The 26,341-nt window shown below is 67.2% G+C and overlaps 7 protein-coding genes across 7 annotated transcripts in view; 4 read left to right on the forward strand and 3 right to left on the reverse strand.

The window, feature by feature from the left end:
- The first annotated feature begins 1,175 nt into the window (after positions 1-1,175).
- EMIHUDRAFT_353295 (hypothetical protein) lies at positions 1,176-2,116 on the forward strand. The gene is made up of 2 exons (XM_005781733.1): positions 1,176-1,920; positions 2,010-2,116. The coding sequence occupies exon 1, from the start codon at positions 1,198-1,200 to the stop codon at positions 1,786-1,788; it is 591 nt and encodes a 196-aa protein (XP_005781790.1). The 5' UTR covers positions 1,176-1,197; the 3' UTR covers positions 1,789-1,920; positions 2,010-2,116.
- Positions 2,117-3,341: 1,225 nt separating this feature from the next.
- Positions 3,342-4,480, forward strand: EMIHUDRAFT_434673 (hypothetical protein). Its single transcript, XM_005781734.1, has 5 exons — positions 3,342-3,394; positions 3,471-3,567; positions 3,744-3,884; positions 3,948-3,997; positions 4,060-4,480. Exons 1-5 carry the CDS (start codon positions 3,355-3,357, stop codon positions 4,422-4,424), a joined length of 693 nt encoding a protein of 230 aa, XP_005781791.1. The 5' UTR covers positions 3,342-3,354; the 3' UTR covers positions 4,425-4,480.
- Positions 4,481-4,805: 325 nt separating this feature from the next.
- On the reverse strand, positions 4,806-7,710 carry EMIHUDRAFT_463033 (hypothetical protein; the record flags this gene model as incomplete). The annotated part of the gene is made up of 9 exons (XM_005781735.1): positions 4,806-5,300; positions 5,372-5,441; positions 5,508-5,706; positions 5,986-6,267; positions 6,335-6,367; positions 6,435-6,551; positions 6,626-6,772; positions 6,926-7,170; positions 7,238-7,710. The coding sequence occupies 9 exons, from the start codon at positions 7,708-7,710 to the stop codon at positions 4,983-4,985; spliced, it is 1,884 nt and encodes a 627-aa protein (XP_005781792.1). The 3' UTR covers positions 4,806-4,982.
- A 4,828-nt stretch (positions 7,711-12,538) lies between these two features.
- On the reverse strand, positions 12,539-14,434 carry EMIHUDRAFT_64001 (hypothetical protein; the record flags this gene model as incomplete). The annotated part of the gene is made up of 7 exons (XM_005781736.1): positions 12,539-13,003; positions 13,200-13,433; positions 13,515-13,664; positions 13,736-13,827; positions 13,900-14,005; positions 14,068-14,253; positions 14,303-14,434. Coding segments are annotated over 7 exons (1,365 nt in total), but the record flags the coding sequence as incomplete, so codon positions are not given.
- A 921-nt stretch (positions 14,435-15,355) lies between these two features.
- On the reverse strand, positions 15,356-16,131 carry EMIHUDRAFT_204003 (hypothetical protein; the record flags this gene model as incomplete). The annotated part of the gene is made up of 3 exons (XM_005781737.1): positions 15,356-15,441; positions 15,774-15,922; positions 16,001-16,131. 3 exons carry the CDS (start codon positions 16,129-16,131, stop codon positions 15,356-15,358), a joined length of 366 nt encoding a protein of 121 aa, XP_005781794.1.
- A 4,404-nt stretch (positions 16,132-20,535) lies between these two features.
- On the forward strand, positions 20,536-24,175 carry EMIHUDRAFT_434678 (hypothetical protein). Its single transcript, XM_005781738.1, has 11 exons — positions 20,536-20,786; positions 20,861-21,653; positions 21,729-21,828; positions 21,903-21,980; positions 22,057-22,120; positions 22,189-22,227; positions 22,296-22,394; positions 22,640-22,826; positions 22,892-23,163; positions 23,250-23,503; positions 23,890-24,175. Exons 1-11 carry the CDS (start codon positions 20,550-20,552, stop codon positions 24,104-24,106), a joined length of 2,340 nt encoding a protein of 779 aa, XP_005781795.1. The 5' UTR covers positions 20,536-20,549; the 3' UTR covers positions 24,107-24,175.
- A 1,083-nt stretch (positions 24,176-25,258) lies between these two features.
- EMIHUDRAFT_463036 (hypothetical protein) overlaps positions 25,259-26,341 on the forward strand; it is a gene marked incomplete at its 5' end in the record, with an annotated part of 4,023 nt that continues 2,940 nt past the window's right edge. Inside the window, 2 exons of the mRNA XM_005781739.1 lie at positions 25,259-25,794; positions 26,172-26,277. Coding sequence (XP_005781796.1) covers positions 25,259-25,794; positions 26,172-26,277 — 642 coding nt within the window. The remainder of the gene's footprint in view (positions 25,795-26,171; positions 26,278-26,341) is intronic.

The raw sequence follows: 26,341 nt of genomic DNA on the forward strand, positions 1-26,341 counted from the left end.
TGATGCTGCGTGTCGCGCCGCCGGCAAAGTTTGGCAACGACGACAGCGTCGGGTGGGTAGGCCGTAGAGGCGACCGCTAAAAAAGAAAACGTCGTATCGAGGACCTCTCGTCGGAAAACGGGTGCGAGTCTACTGGCCAGGCGACAAGAAGTGGTACTCTGGGCAGGTCAAGGCGTTTGACTCAGTGACGTTGGAGCACTTAGTGCGGTACGACGACGGCGAGGAGCGGCAGGAGTGCCTGACAGGGCTCGAGCCGTTGCAGTGGGAGCTGCTGCTCCCCGCGGCGGCGGCCGCGTCGAGTACACGGGCTGCCACAATGTTGCGCAGCGCGCTGCGCGAGGCGGACCCAGAGACGTTGGCGGGGTCTCGCTGCCGCCGAAGGGCTGACGCTCGTGCCAGCGAACAATGAGGTGGGATATCGTGGCGTGTCGCCTAATTCGTCTGGAACGTTTCACGTGCGCAAGCGCATGGACGGCAAGGCTTACGAACTTGGCACCTTCTCGAGCGCTGCCGAAGCCGCTCTTGCTTATGCACGGTTTCTCGGCCCGGCGGAGTCAGCCAAAGAGGCGGCCCAAGGGCCGGCTCGGAGGAACCAATATTCTCGGAAGAGGAGGGCCGGGTCGGAGGACCACGGAGACTTTGGCGTCCCGCGGTGCAACGTGTCCGTCGAGGCCGTCATTTGTGAGAGCGCCTCAGAGGACGAGGACGGCGAAGCCATCCGTGGTGCTGCCACCACCCTCGTCACGGCGACGTCTGCGGACGGCGACATGGCGCCGATGTGCTCGCCGCCTGCGCAGGCACCCGGGGGAGGGGCTCTGAAGCGCAAGCGCAGCTTCCACAGCGAAGAGTTCGAGCTATCTGCCGCCGGGGACACGATCTCCATCCCTGTGCCGCAGGCCATGCGCGGCCGACGGGCCACCGTCGTGGTGACGTATGAATGAGAGAGGCGGCTTAGAGAGGTGAGGACGCTCGTTCCCTATGGCTTTGCATCTAAATAAAGAGCGCTTGAGCGACAGACTACTAAGGTCGTATTCTACGCCGACCTGCGCCAGAACGAGACGGAGGCGAGGTGGAACAGTGCGCTGAGCCTCTTGACCGTAAAATTCTTTTGTATATCGGCCTTGCGAACGCGCTCGGTGGCTGGCAGTGCGTGCCTACCTCCCTCGGCCCTTGCTCGCTCGGCCACCTTCTCATGCGATGACGCAAGCATCCATCCTCGATGCCTTCACCTGGCTCTTCCGCGCTGTCTACACGCTCGCCTCCAGCATCTTCCTCCTCCTCTTCGAGGGCTGCGGCCGGCTGCTCGGCATCTTTGGCGCGCTGGCGGTTGTGGCTCTCGTGCTGTGTGGCTGCAACCACGGCGGCGAGGGCGCGTGGTACACCGGCGCGGTGGTTGGCGACGACGGCCAGCTCACGCCCATCGGACTTCTCCTGTTTGCTGCCGGCGTCCTCTGGGCGCCGCTCGGGTGGAGCACGGCCGACCTCGCCGTCGGCGCTGCGCTCGCCCCGACGCTCTACATCTGGCTGCTGCCGCAGCTGCGGGACGGCTGCAGCGGCTTCCTTGGCGAGGTCGGCGCGGACGTCTCCCTGCTCGGCCTCTGCCGCCTCTCGCGCAGCATGGGTGCGCTGGTCGCGCTCTTCTACCCGGCGCTGCTGCTGCTCAACCTGCGGGGCGGGGCAGGCGCGGGGGTGAGCGGGCCTCGTGGAAGGACCGCCTCGTCACTCCCTCCCGAGCCCATTCGCCTACAGGTGCGTGGCCCGACGGCGGGGGCGGCTTCACCTCACTGAGCGGCGGCGCGCTCGGGCGACTCCGCGCCACGGTCGCGGCGGCCGACGCACTCTTCTGGCTCTGGCTGGTCGCTGGCGCGCTGCTGCGGCGGAGGCCGGACTGGTGCCCCGGGGAGTGGACCCCGATGGAGGTGGACGCCCGCTCGCCCCCTTTGCCGCCTTGGCGTCCCTTCCCACCCACCCTTCCCACCCACCCTTCCCACCCACCCGCTGTCGGCAGGTGGACGCCACCCTCTTCGGCGGCTTCCTGCTCGCCGCGGCGGCGCACACGCGGGAGCAGCACTCGCTGCAGCCCTGCCGCCTGTCGCTGCTCAGCGCGGCCGCCATCGGAGCCGTCGGAGCGGCGGTGCTCGCCGCCCTCGCCGCAGGCGACACACCTCCGTTAGGCCCTCCTTAGGCCCTCCGTATGGGCCCTCCGTAGGGCGACGCCCTTCCGCACACCCTTCGCCAATCGCCACCCTCGGGACTGCATCGCTCACTCGTCACTCATCGCGTGATTCATCGGGCAGGCGGCTTCGGCGCAGCCGCCTCCTCCGTGCCCTGCAGCGACGCCGTCGCCGCGCTGGCGAGCGAGGCGGGCGTGGCGGCGGTGGGCGGCGCCGCGGGCATGGCTGGCGTGGACGCGCGTAGCCCGTGCGGCGAGAACGCTAGCCGGACGGCGCTCCTGCCTCCCGCTCCCCCGGCCCTCGTCGTCGAGCCGCCGCCGCTCGCCCGCAACGGCACGGCTGCCTGCTGGGGGTCTCTGGACGGCTCGAACGTGCTCCCCTTCACGATCGACGACCCTTCCCCTCGCCCGCCCCCCGTGCCGAGCTGCGCCAGCGAGTGGGCGCTCGCTCGCTCGCTCTCGTGGCCGGCTCCGGCCGACGGGGCCGCCGCCGCCGCCTCGCGGCTGCTGTGGTGGCTGCAGGTCACCGGCCTGAGCTTGGTGCTCTGGTCGCCGCTGCTGCACACGCTGGCAACGAGGCCGGGCGGGCTCCTCTCGGGCGGCTGCAGCGCCTGCTTCTCTTCCTCGTGGTGGCGCGACGCCGGGGGAGGGTACGGCCGCTGGGTGTATGGCCCGATGGCCAAGTCCGCCGGGGCGGCGGCGGCGGGCGCCTCGTCCTCTGGCTTGCTCCTCCTTGTGCCTGCGGCGTCGGAGGAGCTGGCGTCCGCGGTGCGGAGAGGGGACGAGAGGGCGGCGCTGTGAAGAGGCGCCGTTCACACCAGGCGGAGTGAGCAGGTGCGCAGGGACGAGGGCGGCGCTTTCCGCTCTTCGCTGTCGACACTCTCCGCCGTGCTGCCCACCGCCTTCCTGCTCTCCCAGCCGTGGCAGCTGTACGTCGGCTTCGCGGCGATGCCGTACTGGATGCAGGCGGGGAGTGATGAGTGATTCGGAATCAGCGACTAGTGATCACCGCTGCCGTGCTGGATGCAGGCGTCGCTGTCCGGGTACATCGACAGCCCGGAGGCGACAGCGCTGTACGGCGCCGCATTCTTCGGCCATTTCCTCAACATCGCGCGGCTTCGGCAACGGTGTGAAGAGGGCGCTGCTCACGGCACACGGCGTGAACAGGCTCCTTCCTCAACATGTGGGGGTTCGGCAATGCTGCTCTCGCGCGGCCCGCAGGCGTGCGGGCGGGGGCACCTCGGGCGCATCTCAAAAATCTCGGCCAATCTCCGCCAATCTCCACCGATCTCGGCAGGCACGTGGGTCGGGCCGGTGGAGCGAGCGATGACGGGCACCGCACTCGGCTACTACCAGTGGATGTTCCTGCTGATGTGCGTCGTCGACTCCGCCTGGCGAGATCTAGCCGAGACGGCCCGAGACGGCCCGAGATGGCCCGAGATGAGGCGAGCTCATGTGCATCGTCGACGCCGCCTGGCTCTCGCAGCCGCACGGTGCCCTCGGCTTCAGCTCGGCCCCCCTCGGCCCAGCTCGGCCCCGCCTGGAGAGGGCCTCTCTGCTGCCTCTCCAGGCTCTCGCTGCCGCACACCGTCCTCGGCTCGACCTTCCCCCTCTGCGCGCTCCTCTACATCGCGGAGCTCCTCTGCTTCAACCGCGACTGGCTCCCCTGCAAGGAGGTGTGGGCGGTCGTTGGTGTCGGCGCTGGCGGCGCGTGGATGCCTCTCGGCGCGCCGTATGGTGACCAGTCGCTCATCCATCAACCAGCTCCTCGTAGGCGCTTGGATGACGCTGGATGCGCTGCTGCACCCGGGCAGAACCGACCCTGTGGGCCACGACGATGGATGGATGGCTAATCACCAAACTCGGGCGAGACTGGACTCGCGTAGGCAAGCCAATCCCGTGGCCGTACTCCTTCACGCCCTTCAACCGCTTCTGGCTTGGCGAGGCCACCTCCCTCGTCGCCATCTGCTGGTTCACGCACATGCAGCACGTGCGCATAGTCGCCCTCGGAGAGCCCCAGCAGCAGCGGCAGCAGCAGCAGCAGAGGTCTGCGCGCTCCGCCCCCGAAGCCGCCAAATCGCGCGCCGCGCAGATGCGGACCCAGGGCGCGCCCGCGAGCGACCGGCACCGCGCCGCTGCATTCGCGCAACGGTCGCGGGGAGGGAGGGAGAGGCGGCCTCTGGCCTATGAGAGGCTGGCTTACGAAAAGGCGGGCGCAAGAGGAGTGCGGGTAAGCATGCCGATGGTGTGAGGACGCGGCAATAATAGGACGAAGTAGCCAATTTTAACCAATTATGGTAGGACCTCTTCGGGCAATTAGTTTTTAACATGCACGCGATGCAGCATCCGCAGCGGCAGGTGCGCATGTGTAACGAAATGACGAAATTCCAAAAGTAAGAACGGCGTCCTGGGACCGCTCTCCGCTGCGCCGCCGTGTGCGCTCTCGCGCCCAAACCCCACCAATATAGAATTAACAGTGAAAACTGGCCCGAACCGGCACCGGACCGGTGTGCGGTGAGCACTTGCTCCTAAGTCCTATGTAAGAGGGCGTCGGGGCTGCGGGGGCACATACCGCGTCTCCAATGTACATGCATGTTGTAAGCCGTATGTCGGACCCTCGCTGTGTCTCTCGCATGCCTCGCGACTCATGCATTGCCTCGACCCGTGCCCGTATGAATCAGTGCTCCCAATCAATGAATGGCTACCGCCTCGTCCGTCCCGCCCGCCTCGAGCAACTCGCTCGCCACGTCGACAGAAGCGTCGACCGGAATCACCTATCATCATTCATCCACCATTCGACTGATGCCGTCTAGTTAATCATGCCATCGGCCAGCTGCACCTCGGGCGAGGAACGGCCCGAGCCGCCCTCCGCACTCTCCGCCGCAGCCAGCCCCCCCGCGCCAAACCCGCACCTCCCCTCGATCTCGCCCTCGGCCCCAACGCCATTGCCGGCAGCTGTCCCGGTGCCGATGAAGGCGGTGACGGTGGCGGTGACGGTGGCGGTGGCGGCGGTGGTGGCGGCGGCGGTGACGGTGGCGACGGTGGCAGCGACCGCGGGCGGCGTTGGCCTCGGTGTCGGTGTCGGCGGGGCTGAGAGCGGGCTTGACACTCGCGCGGCTCCGTGCGCCTGAGAGGAAGGGCTCGCCAGCTCGTCAGCCGAACGCACTCTCGGCTCGAGACACGCGGCCGTACGCCCGCCTGCGCCGCCCACGCGCAGTGCCGGCGGTGCGAACCGAGCCCGCCCGTGCTGTCAAAGGCGCGGCCGCACCTGTTCACAGCCGTGCCCGTGAAAAGACGCTGCTTGCACCCGGCCTTGTGCCCTGTAGCCGCACACCCGCAGAGCCACTTGCCGTCCGCGTCTCGGCGCAGCGCCTCGCGGTGGCCGGCGCGGAAGCGAGATGCGCAGACAGCGCAGAGCGTGCGCGGCCCGTCCGGCCCCGGCCCCTTGCCTTGCGCCGCCGCGGCGTCGCACTCGCACCAGCCGCACCGCCACCTGCCGCCGTCGCAGTGTCGCTTGTGCACGCCGAGCGCGCCTGAGAAAGGGTGCATGGCCCTAGAGCACAGTCGTCAGATTGGGACGAGATTGTGCTCGCCGAGCGCGCCGATCGTCTCGAAGGTGCGGCCGCAATCGCAGAGGTACTTGCCCGCCGCGTCCACCTAACGAGCCGACTCACGCGCGCAGTGAATCGACCGGCAGTGACAGCGCAGCGACAGTCGCCGCCCCCGCGCCTGCGGCGGGCCCGTGGCGCCGGAGCGGAAACGGGCCGAGCAGGCGGAGCAGAGAGTGCCTGTTCACGGCGCGAGCTGTGAACAGCGCCTCTCCACCGCGCAATCTCCGAGCAGGCCGAGCAGACGCGTGCCTGGCCCTTCCGGCCCGGGTCCCTTCCCAGACTTTGCCTCGTACTTTGACTCGCACCAGCCGCATCGCCACGCGCCGCCGTCGCAGCGGCGCATGTGGATGCCGCGAGCCGCAAACGTCTCGAACGTTCGCTCGCACCGCTCGCACACGAAGAGACCCGCCTCGGTCTTGGCGGGGGGGCCGGAGTGGCCCGCGCGGAACCGCGCAGAGCAGACAGAGCACAGGGTCTGCTTGCCTGTTCACAGCTCGAGGCGTGAAGAGACGCCGTTCACAGAGCAAGCAGAGCACAGGGTCTGATTAGCCGTCTGGCCCCGGCCCCTTGCCAGAAGTCTCGCCTACTCTCGGCGAAGCTCGGCTCATCTCCGGCGCAGCTCTTGCCCCGCCCCTTGCAAAGACACGAACCCGCGGAGCAGCGGCACCACGCGCAAGCCCACACTCCTCCGTCGCACCGGCTGCGGTGCGTGCCGAGCCCGGGGATGGTCTCGAAGCCGCGGCCGCACAGCTCGCACAAGTACTGGCCTGCTCTCAGCGGGAGGCTGTGAAGAGGCGCGGCCCGCACGCCCGTCCTCGCAGCCCGCAGAGGCGGTGCTGGCCAGACGCGTCCCTCGCTGGCGGGCCGGTGTGCCCCGCGACCCACCGGCGGTTGCAAGGCGCGCACAGCGAGCTCGGCCCGTCCGGGCCGGGGCCCTTGCCTTGCGTCTCCTCCGCCTTGCACTCGCACCAGCGGCAGCGCCAGGCGCCTAGCGAACGCACAGCGAGCTCAGGGAGGGGAGAAGGTCTTCGTGCGGGTCACTCAGACCATCGCGAGAGGTCAAAGGGCTGTGCGAATGCGTGTGTGCGGCTGCGGAGCTGGTCGGAGCACAGGGCATGAGTCCGCATCCAGCGCCACGCGCCTCCGTCGCAGAAGCGGCGGTGGCCGCCGAGCGCCGCCATCGACGAGAAGGCGCGCGAGCACGCGCCGCACACGAACTCGCCCGCCTCGTTGAGCTGCGGCGCGTTGTTGTGGCCCGAGCGGTAGCGCTGGCCGCAGGCGGAGCAGAGCGTCTTCGGTCCGGCGGGGCCATTGGCCTTGTGGTGCGTCTCGTGCGCGCTGCAGTGGCACCACTCGCAGGACCACGCGTCTGCAGAAGAGCAGAACCTGCCCACACAACTCGAGCAGTGAAGAGTCGCTGTTCACACTCACTGCATCCGCAGGGGAGCGGAACCGGAGGTGGCCGTACAGGCCGGTCGGGTCGGGGTATACGGAGCCGCACGCGCCACACGCCCACCTCCCCGCTTCGTCCTGCTTGAGCTGCTCAAGAGCTGACGCCGCCACGACTGCGTGACGGCCCTTTCCGCGTGGCCGCTTGCGCGTCTGCGAGGGAGGCAGTGGCCACGGGCCGGGAGCCTCCTCGCTGGTGGCGACGTACGCTCGGCGAGCCGTCACGTCAATCACTGGTGGCGGAGGCTCGGGAGGTGAAGGAGGCTCGTCAACGTCAATGTCCTCGGGCCGGAAAGCGTCCACCGTGCCGTCGCCGCCGCCGCCGCAAATTGCGTCGTCCATGTCGAGTGCCTCCGACTCAAACTCCATGCTCGTGGCTCTTGGAAATCTGCTGGCGACCCAGCTAGGGGGCGACCAAGATAGGACGATGAGCTGCCAGGCCCAGCAGGGGGTCGAGAAGAAAACGAGCTGTCGCATGGCAGGCCAATGCCCGACGAAGGCTACACTGCGTCAGGTCGTGTATTGAGCGAACCGAGCCCCTCCGCCTAATTAATGCTTGGTGTGTGGAGGGAAGTCATGTTAGAGCTACCTACCGTAGGCTACCTACCGTCGCCGGCGGTTGTTGCCAAGGAGCGAGGTGGATGAGGGGGGCACATTGAATGGAGAGACAAGCAACAAGACAATGAAAGCGTGGTTACATGGCACAGACCAACACAGTAAGTAAAGGGGAAGCGACAGGGTGAAAAGTGTCCTGAACAATACCAAGAGCAAGTCCGCGCGGCATGAATGCGGCTTCGAACAACGATGGGGTGCAGTGGGCATGTTATTCCCACTTGCGCACCGGCTGCAGCTCTAGTGCCTCTGTAGGCCAGGGCTGCTGCACTAGGTACGAATCAACGGTGCTGGGAGGGGGGTATGGGGTCGGGGTCTGTACCTGCCGCCGTCGCTTCGCCTGCGGCCGCTCCTGCGGTACGCACTTTTTGTTCAATCGCACGCAACGACGGCAGGGATCGCCCTCGCACGCCGATTTAGCTTTGTGGCACTCGAGGCACGCCCATCGCTTGGCCTTCTTGCTGCTAGTGTCCTCGGGCACGGCCACAGGCTCGAGCGCCCCCATCCCGTCGTTGTAGCCAAACTGATACGAGGAGAGTAGCACGGGGTATGAGAAAGGGCAGCAGGGGGGGGGGGGGGGGGAGGGTTGCTGCACGCCTGCTGCATCGGCATCGGCATCGCCTGAAACATGGTGTGCATCCCAGGCTGCTGCATCCCAGGCTGCTGCATCCCAGCCTGCTGCATCCCACCCTGCGGCATCCCACCTTGCGGCATCCCAGGCTGCTGCCGCATCGAGACCGGCTGCGGGTCGCAATGCCCGCTGATCATCTGAGGCGCTCCGTATGGCTTCGGCGGAGGATAGGATGCGGTCGCTGGAGGGATGGGCTGGCCGTACGGGCCGGTTGGTGGACCTGTCATCGGCCCTCCTACCCATCCTGCAGACGGGTGGACGTATGGGCTCCCGCCAGGCACGTACCCGCCTAAAGGGGAAGACCACATGCGTCAGCGGCGGCGAGGGGGCAGGAAACGCGCGATCAGACCACCTGGATCGTGGTAAGAATGCTCCTGGTACGGAGCGCCGCCGCAAGCGACCGGGTAGGCGCCAGGCGGCGCCGACTGCTGCGGGTCGTTCCGAAACGGCTGCTGCGGGGCCGAGTGTGCCGGGAACGGCACGGCCTACTCGCGGTAAGTGGCGTGAATAGACGACGTGGACGGGCTTGATAAGGGAAGTAGCGGTTCGGCCTGGCCACAGGGAAGTCCCATTCCATCGTTGACACCGCAGCTGCCCGCAGCACCCGGACCTCCGCCCCGGCCAGCAGAAGGGTAGCCACCGCCCATGTCATACGGCGCTCCGTGCTCCTCGCCCCTGCCGCGTCCGTGCTCTATGCCTCCGTTCGGGTGGGGTCCACCACCACCCCACACCTGCGATTGGTCGCCGATGGGGCGCCCTCGCTCGACGCGGCTCTCGCTCGGATAGTAGGCGCCCTTCGTGAGCGCGGCAGCAGTGTTCTTGTCAAGGAGCGGATCGACGCCGAGGTTCTGAGGAGGGGGGGGGGGGGGGGGGTCAAACGTCGGGGATCGGAGACGCAGTGTGCGGTGGCTCGCGCGAGGGGACGTTGCGGTGACTCTGGGTTGGAGGCGCCTGCTGGCTGACAAGGTCGGTGAAGGAAGCGGAGAGGTTCAGAGGCGAGACCTTGTCGTGCTTCTTGACGACCTGGGAGGGGAGGAGGCTCTCTAGGCACGGTCGGTGACCAAGGCATGTTCTGACCTCCCATCCAAATCTCTCTCATGAGGCGTCTGCTCTGCTTCTCTACTTACCTTAGTGACGGCGAGGTAGTTGAGGATGGAAAATTTGCGCAGCGCGTCCACCTACAGCCACCAAATCCATTCGAGATGCACCACGATCTGGTTGAGGATGGAGAACGCTTGGAGTGACGCGTCCACCTCCGAGCAGAGACCCATGAACTGGAGGACGGCCGGCGAGGGCGGTATCGCTGTGCCTGCAGGAGGGCAGTGATTCAGGCCCGAACCTAGGACGGTGGCGATGCCCCGGCACACCTGCGTCTTCAGCGGTCGGCGGCGGTGCGCTCGGCGCAGCGCTCCGGCGGGCTTCGGCGGGGGGCTGAGACTTGAGCGGCGACACGTCGCGTGAGCCGATGCGCGACTTGATCAGCCCAAGGGAGAGGAGCCCCGTGCCATCGACGCCGTTGTCGTCAGAATGGACCTGGGAGGGCGATGCTCGCCGGCTGAAGGCGGCGGGTGTTGGCTATTGCTTTCACTGCCGCTTCTGACGTCGCCTGTCTCCAGACGTCCTCGAGGTCCTGCTGCGCCTCGCGCGACGCCTCGGCGTCCTTCTCGCCTTCGTCCCCGTCGGCCATGGAGGCGGAGGGCGCATCGGATGCGCCGAGAAAGCTGGAAGACGGCGCTCGAGCGATGGCGTCCTCGTTGCCAGAGGGCCCAGTGCTGCGGCCAGCCGCTGCCGAAGGGAGTGTGCCGCTGTCAGCCGAGACAGTATCCTATGCTCGCCCATAGGTACAGGTAATACCTTCTTTTGCGTGACGGTTCCAGGCGGTGCGCGTTCTCAGAGCTCGCCCGACGATAAGGCACGTTGTGCAGCAGCGGCGACAGCGCGCGCAAGCGGCCAGCAAACTCTTCCGCCTAAGATTGGTTGTGTGGGCATGGTCACACACAAGGGAAAGATGCACGACGCGGCGCATCGGTCCCAGCACGGTTGCTCAGATAATGGAGTCGACTCCTGTGTGCGTGTGGTGGCTGGCGAGGGCACCTTGGCGCAGTAGAAGCGGTTGGCCTTCTGGATCTGCAGCATCAGGCTGGAGACGAAGAGGCCGTCCAAATGCACGCTCGCGTCGGACGCAACCTCTGGCTGCTGTATACTGTACTCTGGCACCATCTGCTTCAGGATGTGCTTGAGCGCCTTGTAGTCAACGTAGTGTTGGAGCCAAGGCTCATGCGTCTGCCAGAGCGGTGGGGAGAGCGGCAGTTTGCGTCAGAGCACGCCGTCGTGCGTGCGATGGTGCGAGCGTGGCCGCCCTCCTCTCCACTATTTCACACGAACCCGTGAGTAGTGCAACCCAGCAATTGGCGCAGCCACGCGGTGGCCGGCGGCCGCGGCGTGAGCTGTCTTCTGACTGGAGCGGTTGCGTGGGGAGGGGTTCGCCTCTTGGTCGAGCTGCTTTCCAAACTTCGTCATGCCTCGGCCTACCTCTTTAGCCTTTGGCTGTGCGACATCCAGCCGCATTCTCCGGCCGAAGGGTTGCGCGGGCGGAGCAACTTTCGCGTAAGAGAAGTGAGTCACGCCAAGGCGATGTACCTGGCCAAATTTGGATCTCGAGCCCAAATTTGAGGTTTTCTCCCACAGGTTGCTCCCAAGGTCGCTCATCAGAAAGCACTGGAAGTGGGGTGTGTTCGCGGAGGTCGGTGTGTGTGCGTGTCGTGTTAATGACTGTCCGGTATATACACGCCAGCCAAAGTTAGATGGAAGTTGTTGCATGCACATACATGCAGTTGTGAGAGTTGTCTTCTCTCTTGCAGTGTCACCGCCCAGTCAGGTCAGTGTGTTTCCCACCCAGCCTGTCAGAGCGTGTCGCTACGCCTGCCTGTAGAGTAAGACAACCAACTGCTCTGCCTCGTCCTAGCAGCTCCAGCGCGTCTACAAACACACGTCAGCACCCTAGATACCTGCGTGGGAAATTGTTGTTTGTTTGTTTGTTCATTCATCGATCGAGGGCGTCTCTCTCCTCCTCCCTGCTACATAAACCGGACACGTATCCACAGCGGCCATCTTTAGGCCATTTTCCGGCTACCGCCCCCTCATTACCGCCGGTTTTCGAGGTTTTACGGGACCCAAAAGCAACGCCGAATTGGCGTGCTTGGGGGCGGTCGGTCGGCCAGGCGCGCCGCGTCTAGTGCCCACGCAAACCTGTCCCTCCCCCACCGCCCACCGCTCGCTGCTGAGGTTGTGGTGGGACTCTGACAGATGAATGGGCCCATAGCGGGACATCAATCCTACGCGACGGACTCGGCGGGCGAGAGGAGTGCCCCAGCTCTTGAGACCCCTCCGAGCGGAAAGTACAATCCGGACCCAGGCTTCTCGAAGGATCCTCTGCCAGCTGCGGACGAGGACGACCTATCGCTGACGTCGTACGCCAACGGCTGCTGTGCGCCAACCCGCTGCGGGCCGCCGATCCAACATGCGTGGTGCCCCTCCCTCACTCTCCGCGTCTCGCGCCGCTTGCTCAGGTATTTGCTGGGTCTCTGACCACCATGCGCCGATCGAGTGCCGGCTTGCGTGCTCGATCATGTAGCCATTCTTGCGTCCCCTCCCCCTAATACATTGCCGGGAGGGCGACCTCTCCCGCACCAACGCGCCGCACAGCCCCCGCAGTGCGGAGTGCCGGCTGCCGCACCTTCGTGCAGGCTGCAGCCTGTGCACAGGCTGCTCACATTGGCCAGCTATTGTCTGCCCGAGGGCTGCGAGATGTCGAGAGATACTGCGCTCGGCTGCGCGTACTTGCCTGCTTCATTGGCCTGCTTCTTTATTTTCCACCGGGAGGCCTGCGCGCGCCGCCGCCGGCGCGCCGGGGGGGGCGCGCGGGCGGCGCACACGCACACCGGCAGGGAGGGCAGAACACAAAACAGAGTAGTGGGACCGCGCCGCGCACAGATATAAAAGCGGTGAGCGCGGGGCCGGCGACGTGCCAAATAAGCACGAAACCGCATCCACCGCCCAGCTTTAGCAACTGCCCTGGCGGATCTCGCGCACACGTACACACCCAACCGTCCGCCTCCTGCACAGACCCGACGCGCCTCGCTGCCCCCGCTCTGTGACAAACTCTGGCACCCAAACCCCGCCCGCCCAACCCGCCGCCCGGCCTCGCGCGCCACTGCGTGTCGCCACTGCGCGTCGCCGGTCACGCGCCCCCGTGCCGGCAGAGCACCTATTCACAGCCTTCTTCTCACGAGTGGGACGGCTTCTTGTTCTGCCATCGCGGCGCCGGCGGCGCTCCTCTATGAACTGCGACTTCTCCATGCAGCCGCGGCACTCCGCCTTGACGTCGACGCCCATCTCGCTCAGCTGCTTCCGGATCTGCTTCATCGTCCACGACTCGTAGTCCCCGGGGTGGCACTCCTCCGCCTCTTCGTCCTCGAGTCCGCCGATGCTGTTCTCCGAGATCCACCGCTCCGCGTCAAGCGCCGCCTGCGGGCCCGAGCCGGCGGCGATCTCAGCTCCGGCTCACCTCGGCTCACCTCGGGCTCCCCTCGGCTCATCTCGGGCTCATCTCGGGCTCACCTCGGGCTCCCCTCGGCTCATCTCGGGCTCATCTCGGGCTCATCTCGGGCTCATCTCGGGCGCATCTCGGGCTCATCTCGGGCTCATCTCGGCGCATCTCGACCTGCGAGCCCGAGCCGGCGGACGTGATTGCCTGCCGGTACGTCCAGTCGGCGACGTCGCCCGCCGCAAAGACTCCGTCCACCGAGCAGGCGGTCGAGCCTGCCCGCGTGACCAGGTAGCCCGCGTCGTTCATCTCGAGCTGCCCGGCGACGAACCCCGTGTTGGGGATGTGGCCGATGGCGACGAAGGCGGCGTCAGCGGTGATGTTGGTCACGTTGGACGCGTCGCTCACGTCCTGGGCCACCACCTGAATCGGCAATCATCTTAACAGTCAACCAATCACGTTGGACGCGTCGCTCGCCTCCCGAGCCGCTACCGTGGTCAGCACGCCGCCCGCCGCGGGGTCGCCGCCGACGAACTCCTGGACGACGGTGTTGTACATGATTGTGATCTTCGGGTGGTTGAGGACCGCCGCCTGCGCCGCCTTTGACGCGCGGAACTCGCCCCTCCGGTGCAGCAGCGTCACCTAGCCGCAACCACAGCCATACTCACCACGACATGGATGGCCCACTCGCCCCGCTGGTGCAGCAGCGGCACGTGGGACGAGGTGCGCGCGAGCACCAGCGCCTCCTCCATCGCCGTGTCGCCGCCGCCCACCACGACCACCGGCTTGCCCGTGAAGAGGAAGCCTGCTCGCAGCTGCACCGTGTGAGGGCGCGCCGTTGTCACCCCCACCCCCCTAGCGGTGGTGGAGTGGAGACCGTCGCAGGTGGCGCACGACGAGATGCCCCCGCCCTTGAAGTCCTCCTCGCCCGCCACGCCCAGCCAGCGCGAGTCCGCCCCGGTCGCGAGCACGAGCGAGTGCGCCTACCGGGACGCGTCTCGGACGTGGCGTGGACGTGTCTTGCACACGCCCCCGCCGCGAGCACGGCCGAGGGCGCCGTGAGGGCGGAGCCGTTCGTGTTGATCACAAACGGCCGCACAGACAGGTCGACCGAGGTGACCCAGTCGTCAGCAAAGGTCGTCGAGAACTTGAGCGCCTGCCGCTTCATCAGCCGGATGATCTCGCCGCCAGACTCGCCGTCGAGGCCCGGGTAGTTCTCCACGTTGACTCCCTTGGACATGAGCTGCCCGCCTGGAGAAGAGGAGCGCCGCGTCAAGAACAAGCGGCCGGAGAGCGCCCTCGGACAGGAGCTGCCCGCCGAGCGCCGGAGCGATGACCAGCGGTTTGAGCCCGGCGCGAGCCGCGTAAATGGCGGCGGTGACTCCGGCAGGCCCCCCTCCGAGGACCGCAACCTACCGCCAACCACTCCACCAGTGGCGGTTGATGCCTCTGCGGGCCGCCCCTCCGAGGACCGCTGTGCCTTGACTGGCGCGGCAGCCGACACGCCCTGCCCCGCCTCGCCTCCCTCGCCGGTCTGCTTGCCGTCCGGGCTGCCCAGGATCTTCTCGAGCCGCCGCTCGTTCTTGCGGTCGAGCATCGCCACCTGGGGAGGACAGCGTGGACACGACTCACCCCTCGTCGACAGCCCCTCGCCGCTCGCTCTCTCGCCGTCTACGCTAACCTCCTTCTCCTCCATCTGCGACTTGCGGCGGTACACCTCCGCCTCGAGCTCCTCCAGGTCCATCTTGCGAATGTCCACCGCCTGACACAGAGACGCACCCCGCTCAGAAAGAAGAGGAAGCGCGCCGCAGGCCCACGCGGTCCGGGCCGCCTTCTTCTCGCCGCCGGCGCCGCCCTCCGCCGCGTGCGGCTTTGGCGGCGTCTTCTTTGTGTGCTCGGGCGCGACGCCGTACCTGAAGAAGAGAGGCGCGGGGAGGCTTGAGCCGACGCTCCTCCTTGCCCGTGCGCCTCGCACCGCCACTCACTTCTTCTTGAGGATGGCGACCAGCTTGTAGGCGGGGTACTTTTCGTAGATCTCGTCCACCTTGTCGAGCTTTGACGGGTCGTGCTTCTGGTAAAAGGCCTGCAGGCAGGGCCCCGAGCAGGCTCGCGGAGCTGCCACCCCCCTCGTGCCAGCCAGGAGGAGAGAGGGGAGGCAGGGGCGAGGGAAGGCAGCGGGTAGGGAAGGCAGCCGGTAGGGAAGGCAGCGGGGAGGGAAGCACGCCTCGAGTGCGCCGAGGGAGACTGTGACGTCCATCGCCTCCGCCTACAAGAGCACGCTTCCGAGAAGGGTCAAGGAAGGCTCCTCGAAGAGAGGCGGGCTGCACTGGCCGTCACGCGGGCGCCTTCGCCGACAGCGCCTGGCTCATCTGCTTCAGCCCTCGCTCGTCTCCTCCCGAGAACTGGTTCTCGAGCTTGCCTGTGCGGGGTCTGGAGAAGCTCAGAGAAGGTTCCGAGAAGAGGTTCTGAGGCGGGCTCTCGAGACCGTGGAGGTAGAAGTGGAAGGTGGGCATCGACCGGATCTGCGCCGCGGCGGCGGGCGGGGTGGGCGGGGGCGGGTGGGGGAGGGGAGCCGTTCAGGCTGAGTGAAGAGAACACGGGAGCAGGGGCAGAGTGCGCGGGCGGCGGGGGAGTGGCGCCGGCCAGGGCGATTCGGGCGAAGGCGGCGAGGGCGGCGGCGCAGAGGCGGCGGCGAGAGGCGGCGGCGAGAGGAGGCGGTGGAGAGGCGTCGGCAGGGCGTCGGTGAGGCACAGGCGGGCAGCCGCTGCTGTCGGCCGGGCGCCTGCACTCCGACGTACGAGCGCTGCACGTCCACCTTGATGAGCTTGAGGCGGCCCTCGTACTCGCGCGCAACCTCCTTGAAGATGGGCGCCATCATGATGCACGGCCCGCACGTCTGCCTGCGGCCGCGAGGGGGCGAGGCACACGCTCGGCCGCGTGCGGTCCGTGCTGCCCCGGTGCAAACAGAGGCGGCGCACGAGTAAAAGTCGACGACGACGGCAGGGTTGTCGGAGAGAATCTTCTTGAACTGCGCCTCGGAGGTCACCTCCTCGACGCCGGCAGCGGCCGCCAAGGGCAGCAGCAGAGCAGCGACCACACGCCACGACATCGCCGCCGCCTTGGAACCCCTCTCTGGATGCTGAACACTGGAAGACAGCGAAGCGGGGATTTTTCTTTTGCTACACTGGGTTGCTAAAGACACAAAGAAACCCTACCAAGCGATTTCCGCAAAAATCTAAAAACTGAGGCGCGCCCCGAGAAAAGGCCAGATACGAGTGTGAACGGGAGCCCCAGCTGCAGCTCAAAATTTCTCTTCGCCTGCGGCGCGCGCACTTGAGATTTTGAGAGAGAGAGAGATTTTAGCAATATTGTTTTGTTTTGTCGCACTTGAGAGAGAGAGATTATAGAAAACCAACAAGAAATTCTTCTTCTTCTTCGCACTTGTCACTTTTCAAGTATGCGGTGTTCTGAGTGAGTGGCAGAGTGGATGGAGGCGTGTGTGCGTCTTCCCGTCATCCAGAGAGCCGACTCGGCGGCAGACTCTGGCATCGCCCTCGCGGACCGCAGCTTTAATACCTCTTACTTACCTACCTAAAAATCCTTCGGGCCGGCGCTCTGGCTTGATTGAGTGCCCCGGCCGGAGCTAAGAAACCACGGCGTGGGGTGGATGAGGGCTGTGGAAAGGCCTAGAAACGGCGGCGTGCCGCAATCCTGTTTTCTTAATGCCCGCAACCCACTCTCTGTAGCCTTCGATGTTATGAAACAACGCAAGGCGGACACAAGCACATCGCTCTCTCGATCCCACAGACATCCCGCACACCCGCCGCACACCCGCCGCCCCCGCGCTCGCCCCACCCCGGCCGGGAGAGAGGGGAGTGACAGTTTGGAGCACTTGGAGTGCAGTCGGCAAATCACATCCAGGGCCGGGGAGCTAAGTATAAGCGCACCCAGCGAGCCGGATGATCGGCATCGGGCTACGGGCTAGAGAGCCCTGACCCCTAGCTAGGGGGGGTGCGCATTCGCAGGGAAAGGGCCGTAAAGTAAGCACGGGTCTCCGAGGGTTGGCCCCGCGTACCGGGTTTCCCCTTAACTGAGAGAGAGATTTAAGAAAACTTCTTCTTCTCTTAACTGCAGGACGCCCCCTCTACTCGGAGCTAATGAACACCACACTGCACGCCTCGCACGAGCTAACATGTTTTCTTTCTTTTTCTACTCGGAGCCAGTGTGCAGAGAGAGAGATGATACGAGAATACAACCTGTACTAGACTCGACGATAATACAAGAATACGCAGCTTGGAAGTTGCAGACGCCTATAAAGAAAAAACAGCAAGCTAAATTTCGGCGGCTAAAAAGCAAAGGACGGGCGCTTTTGATCGGCAAAGCAAAGTTGGAGTAACAGTTTAGGATGATTTTTCTTTTCGTTGTTAGCTTAGGCGGCTCCGGTGGTGTGCCTGTGATTGTGCTAGCACGCGCCAGTTCGCACCTGTGTCGAGCCTGTCTGCTGTGAGAGAGATTTGCACTTGGAGCACTTGGAGTGCGCAGACCGCAGTCATCAGCCTCACATCCAGGGCCGGGGAGCTAAGAAGCGCACCCAGCGGGCCGGATGATCGGAACGGGCTACGGGCTAGAGAGCCCTGACCCCTAGGGGGGGGTGCGCGTTCGCAGGGAGAGGGCCGTAAAGATCTGCGCTGGTTTAAATTCTTTTCGTTGAAAAAATCTGTTTCTCGAGGCCTTTGAAAGCACCGCCCACCCTAGTGGGGTTGGGCACTTGCTCAGCGGCACGGACGGTGCACAAAAGAGGTAAACAGGATAGGAAATTTTGTGGGTTCGCGAGGTCTCTGATCTGGGTTCCAACTTTTTCCGGGGTGTGGTATGGTAGGGTCGCGCATGCCAGCTCAAGACCATACCCCCCCCGCCTGCTGGCAGACCTGCTTGGGGGTATGGTAGGGCTAGTCTTGGGCGGGCAGGACCATACCCCCTACCCCTTTGGGCCGCGACACCATACCATCCCCAAAGAAAGGTTGGAACCCTGACGACGGACGGGTCACCTTGGCGGTTGCGAGCCGCCGCCGACTGTTTTGTCGCGCGATGTTTTCTAAGAAGCGGGTCGATCCGCTTGCGATCACCCCGACCGTCTCGGAGGACGGCGGCGGCGGCGCGTTGGACGGCTTCATCGCCATCACTCCGCGTGGCTCGCTCGAGACGGGGCGGGGCAAGAAGCTGCTCACAGCGGGCGGCGGTGGCGGTGCGGTGGTCGTGCCGGACGCGCGGCCGGAGGACGACGCGCAGCTGGATGAGCTGGTCGGCGCGATGCTCGAAGCGCAGGGCGAGAAGGACATGGTTCGCTCCAAGGTGATGGAGCTGCCGCCCGCACACAAGTGGGCGCTCCTCTCCAACTACAAGGTCATCCAGGCGCCGTCGGGCGCGGCGCGCGGCGCGACGACCAGCCGGCGCGGCTCGCTCGCCGCCGACGAGGACAACTCTCAGGACTGGGCCGACACCATCTCGCTCGACCCGTCCCTCGACCAGCTGCAGGAGCTGGCGGTGCTGCTCCGCTCGCGTCCGCTCCGCTGGGTGATCGGGTTCGTTGTCGGGGGCGGTGTGGGATCGCTGGTGGGCGCGCTCTCGTTTCTGCAGCGCAAGACGTTCAAGACGCCCGACGACCTCGACCTGCTCGCCGAGATGCTCCGCTGCCTGCGCGCCCTCATGAACACCGAGGTGGGCATGCGCTCTGTCCTCAACCTGCCGCTGCTCGAGGAGGAGGAGGAGGAGGGGGAGGAGGGCGACACACTCGGCGCACTGCCGAGCAGCGAGGGCGGAGGGAGCGGCAAGCTCGACCCGACCGGAGCGGTCGCGCAGCTCGCCCTCTGCGCCGAGCCCCTCAACGAGTCTGCCACCGCGAGGAAGGTTGCGTCGGCGGCGATGGTCCTCATCTCTGCCGCGGCCCTCTACTCAGACAAGGGGCACGGGCAGGTCCTCGCGGCGCTCGAGCTCGCTCGCCGCGGCCGCCGGAGGCTCAACCGCTTCGGGTGGCTGCTCACACGTCACCGCCGCGCGCGCAGAGGTGTGAACCGCGCCTGTTGAGGCGCGCAGCGAGTGAGCAGGTGGCTCGTCGACCTCGCCGCCGCTGGCACGTTCGAGCAGGAGGCGGAGGAGGAGGCGGGGATCGAGGACGAGGACGACGACTTCATGCGCTCCATCTCGCTGCGCAAGCCCAAGGCGGGCCGCCAGTCCGGCCACCACCCCGCCGAGTCGATGCCGGACCGCGCCGCGAGGATGGGACTGATCTGCGACGTGCTCTTGCCGGCCCGGGAGAGGGAGAGGGAGGGAGGGCTGCTAGTGCAGAGGCAGAGAGCTGTGAACAGGTGCTCGTGCTGGTCAACGCGCTCATCGGCTCGCCGCAGGAGCTCCGTCAGCGAGTCGGGCTGCGCGGCGACCTCCTCCGGCCCCTCCTCCTCTGTCCAACGACCCTCCTCGGACCCTGCTCGGAGCCGTCTCTGCAGGCGAGTTCCTCCGGCTGCAGTTCCTCTCCGTGCTGTCGTACCTGCACCGCCAGAACCACGCCGACATCGCGCGGCAGGCCGAGCGCTCTCGAGCCGGCGCGCCCTGTTGAGCAGCTGGGGTCGATCCCTCGGCTCTGGCGTGGGTAGGTCGAGGTGTTTGAGACGGAGCTGCAGTCGGACAATGGCGAGATCGCGCTCCTCTCCGACGAGGGGAAGAGCGCGCTGCCAGGCAGGGGCGAGCAGCCGAGCGGCATACACGCCGACGCCGCGACACCTTCCTCCCGGCCGGGCGCCGAGGAGGAGCCCTCCCGCCACTCTCCCGCCGTAGGCATCGACGGCGTCGTGCCCTTGTCCTCCGCCAGCGCAGCGCAGGGCAGCCTGCTCCTCCCGCGCTCGTCTGCCCTCGGCGGCGGCGGCGGCGGCGGCGGGGTTGGCGGCGGCGGGGCGGCGGGCAGGGCGAGCCCGTACGGCCAGTTGCATGCGAAGCTCCTTGCCAAGCCCGCCACCGCACCGGCGGCTGCGGTGCTGGAGGCGCTGCTGGCGTCGCTCGCCACGCTACCCGACGGCGAGGTGCGCCGGAGACTTGGGAGAGTCCTAGTTCCGGCAGTGGTGAGGCTGAGAATGGATCAGTCCAGCTGCCCGACGACGAGGTGTGCACGAGAGCCACTCCCTCTGGGGCGGGATCACTCTGGCGGGATCACTCCAACAGCGGAGGGCTGAGAGCGAGCCGGACCCCCCTCCCTGCTGTTGACCACCCTCCTTGCTGTTGACCACCCTCCTTGCTGTTGACAGGTTGGCCTCGCCGCGTGGAAGCACGTCGCGAGCCGCGCGGCGCAGGCCGCCGAGGCCGCCAAGACCTCAAAGGCCCCCGCGGCGCTGCAGACGGTGCCGAGATTCGCCGAGATTCTCTCCGAGATTCTCTCCGAGACTCGCCGAGACCGCCGAGGCGTCGCGAAGTCTCGAGCCATCTTTGCGTGCGACTCCTCAGGCGCTGCTCGAGCTGCGGCCGCTCGAGCGCGTGTCGATGGGCGAGGAGGGCGACGTATCGCCGCCCGAGTCGCCCTCGCTGTCCACCAAGTCTCCGCTCTCCTCGCCCTTGACGCCGGCGCAAAAGATCCTCGCGGGCGGCGACGGCGCGGCGGCGAACGCGCCGACGGCCTTCATCGCCTCGGGGGCGGGCAACGCGGACAAGGAGCGGCAGCGCGGCGGCAAGGGGGGCCGCGACGGCCTGATTGCGAGGATCGACGAGCTCGAGACGGAGGTGCGGACGGCCGCACGCGACGTGCCCACCTCCCTCGCCATGCTCCGGATGGGCGGGTGGTGATTGCTATTTAGGTGGACGAGCTACGCAACAAGCTCAAGGTGGCCGAGATCAAGAATGCGAGGGGCAGCATGGGGCAGGCAGGCGCACTCGCGCCGCCTCCGCTCGCGCCGCCGCCGATCGGAGGCGGCCCGCCTCCGCCGCCGCCCATTCCGGGCGGCGTGCCGCCGCCGCCACCGCCGATCGGTGGCGCCCGCCCGCCTCCGCCTCCTCCCATTCCGGGGGGCGCGCCGCCGCCTCCGCCGCCGATCGGTGGCGCCCGCCCGCCTCCGCCTCCCCCCATTCCGGGGGGCGCGCCACCGCCTCCGCCGCCGATCGGTGGCGCCCGCCCGCCTCCGCCTCCTCCCATTCCGGGGGGCGTGCCTCCGCCTCCGCCGCCGATCGGTGGCGCCCGCCCGCCTCCGCCTCCTCCCATCCCCGGGGGAGCGCCGCCGCCTCCGCCGCCTATGGGAGGAGCACGACCTCCGCCGCCGCCCCTGCCTGGGGGCCTGGCGCCCCCGCCTCCTCCCCCGATGCCAGGCGCGCCGCGGCCCCCTGGCGCGCCGCCGCCCCCTCCGCCTCCCGGGGGCGCCCCTCGCCCGCCCGGCGGCCCGCCGATGGCGCCGATGGCGCCGGCGTACCCAAAGAAGGCGCCGGTCAAGCCGTCGCAGCCGATGCGGCAGCTGCACTGGGGCAAGCTTCCGGACATGAAGGTCAAGGGCACGCTGTGGGAGAAGGAGGTGGACGACTCAAAGGTCGCCATCGACAAGGACGAGCTCGAGTCGCTCTTCGCGACCAAGCAGCCGGCCAAGGCGGGCGGCGCGGACGGCGAGAAGAAGGAGCCCGAAGAGACGAAGGGCGCAGGGATCCTTCTCGGAACCTTCTCGGAACCCTCCCCTGTAGGCGAGAAGAAGGAGGACAAGAAGAAGAAGGGGCCCGAGATGGCGAACTTGCTCGACGCAAAGACGTCGCAAAACACGGGCATCGCGCGCGCGCGTATCAAGCAGCCCCGAGCTCGACCCGCGACGCACCCGAGAGACACACGCGAGATGAGCCGAGGTTGCCCGAGACGCGTAGGCAGACCGATGCGGAGCTCGCTGAGACGCTGCGCACGGGCGGCGATGCGATGGATGCCGACACGCTCAGTTCGCTCCTCAAGCGAGAGACGAGCCGAGATTCGCCGAGATGAGGACGCTGCCCGCCGCGGAGACGACACGAGATTCGTCGAGATTAGGATCCTCCCCACCGAGGAGAACCTCGAGGCCGTCCGCGACTACGACGGGCCCGAGGAGTCGCTCTCGCAGGCCGAGCAGTTCTTCACACCTCTCATGAAGTCTCATGAACTTCACACCTCTCTTCACACCTCTCGCAGGCCGAGAAGTTCATGCGCGCCGTGGGGAAGGAGCCGCGGTGCCAGCTGCCCGCCGAGTGCCGTGGACGGCGCTTCCTCACCCTCTGCGCGTGTAGCAGGTTCCGCGGTACCAGCTGCGGGTCAAGTGCATGCTCATCCGCGCCACCTTCGACGAGAAGGTCGCCGAGATCTCCGAGTCGGTCTCGCTCGTCGCGCAGGCCCGCCTCGCACCTGGGCGCACCTCGACGCACCTCGGCACACTTCGGCGCACCTCGGCAGAGCCTCGGCACATCCTCGGCACACCGGAGGGAAGCAGACGCCGCGGAACACCTCGGCAGAATCTCGGCAGATCTGGCGAAGCCTCGGCACACATCTTTGCACGAGCGCCTCGCCGGTCGCCCACCGCAAGGCGGGGTGTGGTTCGCCGATGACACGTCCGCGACGCGTCCACCCCACCCCGCAGGCCGTCAAGGAGGTTCGCACTTCGCCGGCGCTCAAGAAGGTGCTGCAGATGACGCTCGCGCTGGGCAACTACCTCAACGGCGGCACAAACAAGGGCGCCGCGTGGGGCTTCAAGCTCGACACGCTCTCGAAGCTGTCCGGCACAAAGACGGTCGACAACAAGTCGACCCTCCTCCACTACATCGCCGGCCCGCTCGCCTCAGCGGGCTGGCGCATTTCTTTTTATGCGTCCACATGTCTCTGTCCTCTTCAGGCCTGCTCGCAAAGGAGGCGGAGAAGGGCAACTCCTCCGGCGGCGACGGCGAGGAGAAGACGACCGACGCGGTGCTCCTCCTCAAGCAGATGCCCTCGCTCGAGCAGGCTCTGCGCGTGGTGTGGGTCGACGCGGGCGCGGACGTGTCGGCGCTGCGCGGCTCGCTCAAGCAGGTGGAGAACGCGGTGAGCAGCGACAAGGAGGAGTCCTTCAAGGCTGCGCTCGGGGACTTCCACTCGCGCGCGACCGCCGAGGAGAAGAAGCTCACCGAGGAGCGAGCTAGCCGAGATTCGCCGAGATTCGCCGAGATTCGCGGAGATTCGTGCTCCGCTCACTTCACGGCGCCGTCTGCGAGCAGGAGCACGCCGCCGCGGACAAGGGGTGCCTGGACCTCTGCGCGTGGCTGGCGGAGGAGGTCAAGGGCGGCAAGCTCGAGCCCGAGAAGGTCTTCGCGGCGCTGCACACCTTTGCGCTCGCGCTCGAGAAGGCGCACGCCTTCAACGTCGAGGCGGTCGAGAAGGAGGCCAAGAAGAAGCGGATGGAGGCGGCCGCCAAGGCGCGCGAGGAGGAGATGGCAGCGCGCAAGCTCTCCAAGGCGTCTTCGGGCGGTAGCGCGGCCGGCAAGGGCGGCGGGCCGGCGGGTCCCGCAGGCTTGGGCGGCAAGGGCGGGGCACGGCCGGGCGGGCCGCGGCCGCCGGGGAACGGGCCTCCCAGGCCGGGCTTTGGGATGGCGGGCGTCAACGACGAGCTCACGCGCAAGCTGGCCGCGCGCGGCAACGGGCGCGGCAACCTCGTCGACGGCGTCAAGGACGGCCTCGCCGACGGCTCCATCCTCGTGCAGAAGCGGAACGAGTCCTTCGGCCGCCGCGCCTCGATGAAGCGCTCCGCCGGCCAGGGCGGATCGCACGGCTCGGCCGGCGAAGGCCCCTCCAAGCCGCCGCCGCCGCCCGGCCCGCCGCCGCCCGAGCCGCCCTTGAAGCCGCCGCCGCCGCCCGGCCCGCCGCCGCCGAGCCCCCCGGCGGCGGCCGCCGAGCTCTCGAGCAGGACGGATCGCGACCACTCCCCGAACACCGGGGCCTCGCCCAAGGCGTCGCCGGTGGCGGCGCGGAGCAAGAGGAAAGGGCTGCTCGGAGGGATCCGCAACCGGTCCAAGACAGGATAGCTGTAATGACTCGCAGGGTCCAGGTAGTAGAGAGCAGGTGTCGGTCATGTTGAGTCGCTTGCTGCGGGGGTGAAACTGAAAGAGTAGTGTCGCGTCGGTCGTTGTGAAAGTAAACGCGCGACACAGTATACGGGGTGTGGAGGGTGAGTTGAACAAGGGGTTGTGCGCCGGGCCCTCCTGCTCGGCTCCAGCCGGTAGACAAGTCTTGTCATCAACAGAGTAGATGGATCTGACCTCGGGGCCGATGTGACCAAGCGCTGGTAGCGTGGTTTAACCTCACACCCATGGTCTCACAGTGTGCCGGCAGTCGCCGAGCAGTGTCGCTCACATAAGCCGCAGCACAAGTGACTGAGGGCCAGTGAGGGCGAGCCCATCGCTGTCACAGCTGTGGCAGCCGCACAGTAGGCTGTGTCAGCTGTGCAGAGCGTGTGAGTAGCAGAGGAGCTGCTCTCCAGGCTTCAGGCGCAAAGAGCAGCATGCCACCGAAGGCGCTGTCGAGGTTCGCCGAGCGCGGCGCAGGTTGGAGGAAGCCGCCACCGACGAGCGCGTTGGACTTTTCACTCCGGACAAAGACGGGGACACAGCGGATGGTGCGGGGTGTGTCCCCGTCTTAGGGGCGAGGCGCGGGACTCAGCCGAGGTAGCTGACTCCGCCCAGCAGGACGCAGGCGCCAGCGACGAGCAGAGCCGAGGCCGCGGTGTTGAGCCCGTCCGCCGGCCAAGGCGCGTCGCTGAAGGCGGAGAGGAGGACCGCACCGCTGCTCACCCAGATGGTCGGCGGCGGGTAGGGAGGCGGGTAGGGCGGCGGGGGCGGAGGTGGCGGAGGTGGCAACGGTGAAGGAGGGGGTGGTGGCTGAGACGGAGAGGGCGGTGGCAGCTCGGGAGGCGAGGACGGTGAAGGAGGGGGTGGTGGCTGAGACGGAGAGGGCGGTGGCAGCTCGGGAGGCGAGGACGGTGAAGGAGGGGGTGGTGGCTGAGACGGAGAGGGGGCGGTGGCGAGGACGGCGGTACTGTTGGGTGTGACGGGCAGAAGTAGCCGTGCACGTGACACAGCATAGCTTGTCCGGTGTAAAGGGAGTCGGACCACAAAGAGGGCGGCGTCGGTGGTGTAGGCTCGGAGAGAGAATTTCCCTCCTTTGCTCTATCAACAAAGAAAAACACCACCGCCGTCTCGGTGTTGCCCGCAGCGCCGCAGCCGACTCGACAATGGTGGAGGCAATGGATACCGACGCTCCGGCGCCGGCGCCGGCGGAGGAGGAGCCGGCTGCGCCGCCCGATCCGGCGTCGCTCTACCGCGCCGACATCCGGTCTGCGCAGGCGTCGGTCGAGCGCTTTGTGACGTCGCGGGAGCCGCGGTTTGCGCAGGCTGCGCTCAAGCTGATGGCCTGCCTGCGCAAGGCGGGACTCGCGGCCGCGTCACCGACGCAGCCGGTGCTCGCCGCCGCCATCGCCTCCGCCTTTGGACCGTCGCACCCGCTGCGCGAGCGGCTGCTCGCAGCGCTGCCACCGCCAGCGGCGGAGCCCGAGGCGGCGGACGCGGCCGGCGCGGAGGGCAAGGAGGGAGGCGAGGCGAAGAAGCGGCCGCTGCTGCCGGAGATGGAGCTGATCCTCGAGCTCCTCGTCCTCCTCGCGCTGATTGACGGCGGCAAGCTTCCAGGAGCGCCTCCGCTCTCGCCTCCTCTCTCGCCGCCTCTCTCGCCGCCTCCCTCTGCCTCGCCTCTCTCTCGCCTCCCCTCGCCGCCGTCACACCTCTCTCTGCCCTCTCCTCTCTCCTCTCTCCTCCTCTCTCCCTCCCCTCTCCCCTCCCCTCTCCCGCCTCACCCCGCCTCACCCCCGCCTCACCCTCTCCCGCCAGTCGCCCTCTCGCTCGCCGACGCGCTCCTCGAGCGAGTGGCGTCCTGGAACCGGCGCGAGACGCAGCCGCGATGCCGCCGAGATGAAGCAATCAGCCGAGATGCAGCCGAGATGCAGCCGAGATGCAGCCGAGAAGCATCAGCCGAGAGGCAATCAGCTGAGAGGCAATCAGCCGAGAGACAGCAAGGCTGGCCCCACTCGTGCCCTCTCCCCTCGCCCCTCTCCTCACCACGCCTCGCCCCCCGCCCCCCGCCCCCTCCCCCAGCCGCACCCTCGACCCCTTCGCCGAGCGCGCCTACTTCTACTCCTCCTGGGCCTACGAGAAGGCAGGCAAGATCGAGGCCGTCCGCTCCCGCCTGCTCGCGGCACAGGTGAACCCCCACCCCCCCTCTCTCTCCCTCCCTCTCTCCCTCTCCCTCTCCCTCTCTCCCTCTC

Source organism: Emiliania huxleyi (assembly GCF_000372725.1).
Source record: "Emiliania huxleyi CCMP1516 chromosome Unknown EMIHUscaffold_20, whole genome shotgun sequence".
Classification (NCBI taxonomy): Eukaryota; Haptophyta; order Isochrysidales; family Noelaerhabdaceae; genus Emiliania; species Emiliania huxleyi.